A 3,580-nucleotide genomic window follows, 5' to 3' on the forward strand; every position below is an offset into this window, starting at 1 on the left:
GAGTGCATATGGTTAAACCAGGTGTGGTATGAACAAAGTAAATTGATTTTTAAAAGCCCCCATGAAGTGACAGAAAACAAAAGCACCAGAAAGACAAAAGCACAATACAGGAAGAGGAACAGAAGCCATTTACCTTGTCTGTGCGCTGTCATCGTTCTCCATGAGGGTCGGATGAGGCCTGAAGACTAATTCGATTTCGCTAGCACCATCCATTACGGGATCTATTGCCACAGTTGTGTTGTTATTGTCCAGTTCTAGCCCAGAATCATCCGATGTTTTGGTCCTCTTATTACTAGGCCCCGCTTCCTGATTGCTGTGGGTTGAGGCGTTGCTACAGTGTGAACTGTCCCCGTTATCTTCTGCTCCGCTGCCGTTCTCAATCTGTTGTTTCTTGCCCCTCTGTAACCTGAGCAGAAATGGGTAGAAATAAACAGTGATCTGCATTCAGAATTCACCTGATGTACAGGCCCACAATGCTTGGACAACCGTCTGTCATGCCAGAAGTCAGACATATGCATATGCAAACACTAAACGTTTAAAAAAAAAAAAAAAAAAAAAAAAACACAAAAAAACACCCACAACTTTAAAAATTCATTCTTTCTTGTAAAAAGATACACGTAGACAAGATTATGGATTTTTTCCTATCCCTCAAACACCTTTTAGACATGTTGTAAAATAATTTTTAACTTCATACGGTTATTTTTTCAGGCAATTTCAGACCATTCTTTTAATCAAAATATGAACCCACAAGCAATTATAAACATAAATCACACCATCTTTCACCACAATATAAAAGTTTGGGGCCACTCTCCCAGCTGGCCCTCTCAAGTTTAAATGCACAACCCGAATTTCACTACTGGGTAAACATCAGCCTTACAAATTAAGTCACCACTAAAACCTAAGTTCTGGCATTAGGAGCATTTATTTGCACATAACAGTAATAGGTTGGTACAGGAGTCATTGTACTGAAGTTTGTTACCTAAGGCACGATGGCCATGATGTGGTAAAGCCAAGCTGAAATCTGCTGCACACATCAGGCTGCCCCAGAGCTCACTGGGAGCAATACAAAGGTTTCTGCTAGTAGACAAAAGCTATTTTGCTGAAGGCTAGAAGTTATTTTGGCAGGCTTCAGAGGAGAGAAGAGGAATCTCAAGCTATATGGAGGGAGGACAGACTGTGTATTTTTAGTGTTAGGGCAAACAAGGTTACATGTGGACAAATGATGTGGATTACGTACCTGTTCATAGCCTGAATCTTTAATCCTTCCTCAATGCTGTGACTTAAAGCTTGCTGGTTATTGTGCTTGCTGATCCTTGCTAGCACTCTCTCCTGATGAGCTTCATATTCATCTCGGCTTGGGTAAATTTTACTGATGAGAGCGTCAAAATTGGGGTCTGGCCTCAGTGATCGTTTTGAAACTAGCTTTTTACGACATGTGGGACATTCTTTGTTGCTGGACATGGACAAAAAGGAAGAAAAGCAACACTAAGTCTCTGGCAATAACAAAAGTGTGCCCTAACGCTGCAACTCCTAATTAAAGTGCTCACTGAGACTCTGCGTACTAGATCTGCAATGGGGCTTCTATCTTTTGACAGAGTAGGTAATTTCAGATATTTAAACAATAACCCAGAACATATATCTTCCTGCTGCCTTTTTTTTTTTAATAGTATGTTTGAGCAAACTATATTTAGACTGAAGAGTTCAAAAGTTCCACTCCAAAAAGCAGTTCTTCCCTTAACCCTCTGGATGGATTTTCGCCTAGAATTAAAAGCATGTCTGGTAGGAATTATATTAAGGCACAGTCCTTCTAGCACTTGCAGGACAAAACAGATTAAGGAACGTATTCTACAGTTCAAGCACTAGGAAAACTAAAAAGCACTGGGAAAACTAAAATGGTCTTGTCTTTCCTACCATTTTGTTCTCATTTAACTTAAACGTCAGCTTCACACAACTTCTTTTTTCCTGTGAAATGAAGAGGCCTCAATACCTGAAACACTGCTACTGGATTGTAAAGTAAAAGAAAAAAAAAAAGCAAGAAAACAATGTTTTCAACTCCTTGCAAGAAGCAAAGCTATGGGATGATTTTTATATAGGGGAAAAAGCAGTTCTGGTCTGCCACAGATGGCTGAACACACAAAATGAAACAGGAAAATGTGCTACATTCAGGAACCTGCATTGCACCGTATCAACAGCCAGGATTTCCTCGATGGCATTCTTATCTTCAGTGAAATCCCTTTTCCCTGGAATAATATTTACATACCCACTCCTGAGGGCTGTAATGATACAGTCAGCACAGAAGCGATGCAAACATTCTTTTGTCGTCATGGTGTTCTTTAACATATCCAGGCAGATGGGGCACATCAGTTCACTGTGCAGGCTCCTGGGTGACACCACTATTTCCAAGCCATCAGTGATTGCTTCCTAGCATCAAATAAAGCAAAAGTTCTTTAACGGAATTCAGTAACTTCCTCACAGAGATGCTGTGGTCTATTACTCTTTTAAAGAGCAACACAGTAAAAGACAAAACAAGATGCATGCACAGCCACGTCAAGCACATGCACTCATGCTGCTATAGAGTGGGAAAAAGAAATAAGGATCAAACATAGTTATTTTTAGTATTATGAGAAAGGTTTTGGTTTGGAAAGATTTTTTGGTAAATATTGTATCATTTAGAATAAGCAGGTAACCCGCCTAAAGGAAAATCTTAAACATTAAAAGCTTCACATTCTAAAACTTATTTAAAAATAAATAAATAAATAAGCTTTGCCACGAAGGCCAGCCCTTCAGCATGTGTTACCTGAGGTGTTCTTTGCAATTCGTACAAACTGAGCTCCCAAGTTTTGCTTAAAGGTTGTGTCCCATTTGTCTGCACGGCTTGAGACATGGCTGGGAAGAGAAAAAAAGAGAACCAAGTTGCATGCAGAGGTACATGCGGCTGTGGGAGCCAGGTCCTCTCAGCCTTCCCTGGTGAGTGCGGAGCCCCCGGGGCCACATGGACAGAGCAGCCTCTGTGCCAGCGAAACACAAGTACAGGGGAAACTTGTTCCTCCGAGTGCCAGGCTCCGCCGGGTTACACACGGATAATCCCAGGCTCTGTACCGCTCCAGAAAAACAGAGGGAGTCAGTCAGCCGTGAACACTTGGCAAAATTCAATTAAGGTTGTTAAACAAAAGCGCGGCAGAACCGAATGCCGCAAAACGTTGGGCTGTGTGGGCTTAGAAACGTGTGCCCGGGTCAAGTAGGGTCTACTTGGTGAGTGGAAGTTCAAAATTATGCAGGCACACAGCAAGCCAGCCAAGTGTGTTCACTGGAAGCACGCTGTAACGCCTCTCGTCTTCCTCCTGAAAACATGTCACGTGGGGTTTCCAGGCAGAAGTTTAAAGAATACTGAAAGATCAGGTAAAACTGAGTCGCTGGGCAATTTCAACCAAGAGGTCTAGCTCTTCAGGGGATGTGTGCCTGATTTGCGATCACTTGGGCAGGGGGAGTCAAAAGGTTTTAGGTTTCAGAAACTCAAATGATACACGCACTAGGTGGGGGCTGCTCGGTTTTTTGATCAGTAGCCATAGGTAGGCATTCC

The 3,580-nt window shown here is 42.1% G+C and overlaps 1 protein-coding gene across 1 annotated transcript in view; it reads right to left on the reverse strand.

Moving 5' to 3' along the window:
• RNF2 (ring finger protein 2) overlaps positions 1-2,884 on the reverse strand; it is a 4,956-nt gene extending 2,072 nt beyond the window's left edge. Inside the window, exons 1-4 of the mRNA XM_009865895.1 lie at positions 2,798-2,884; positions 2,261-2,421; positions 1,238-1,453; positions 134-406 (exon numbers count right to left, since the gene is read on the reverse strand). Coding sequence (XP_009864197.1) covers positions 134-406; positions 1,238-1,453; positions 2,261-2,421; positions 2,798-2,884 — 737 coding nt within the window. The remainder of the gene's footprint in view (positions 1-133; positions 407-1,237; positions 1,454-2,260; positions 2,422-2,797) is intronic.
• Positions 2,885-3,580: the final 696 nt, after the last annotated feature.

This window comes from Apaloderma vittatum, unplaced genomic scaffold (assembly GCF_000703405.1).
Source record: "Apaloderma vittatum isolate BGI_N311 unplaced genomic scaffold, ASM70340v1 scaffold21563, whole genome shotgun sequence".
NCBI classification, from domain to species: domain Eukaryota; kingdom Metazoa; phylum Chordata; class Aves; order Trogoniformes; family Trogonidae; genus Apaloderma; species Apaloderma vittatum.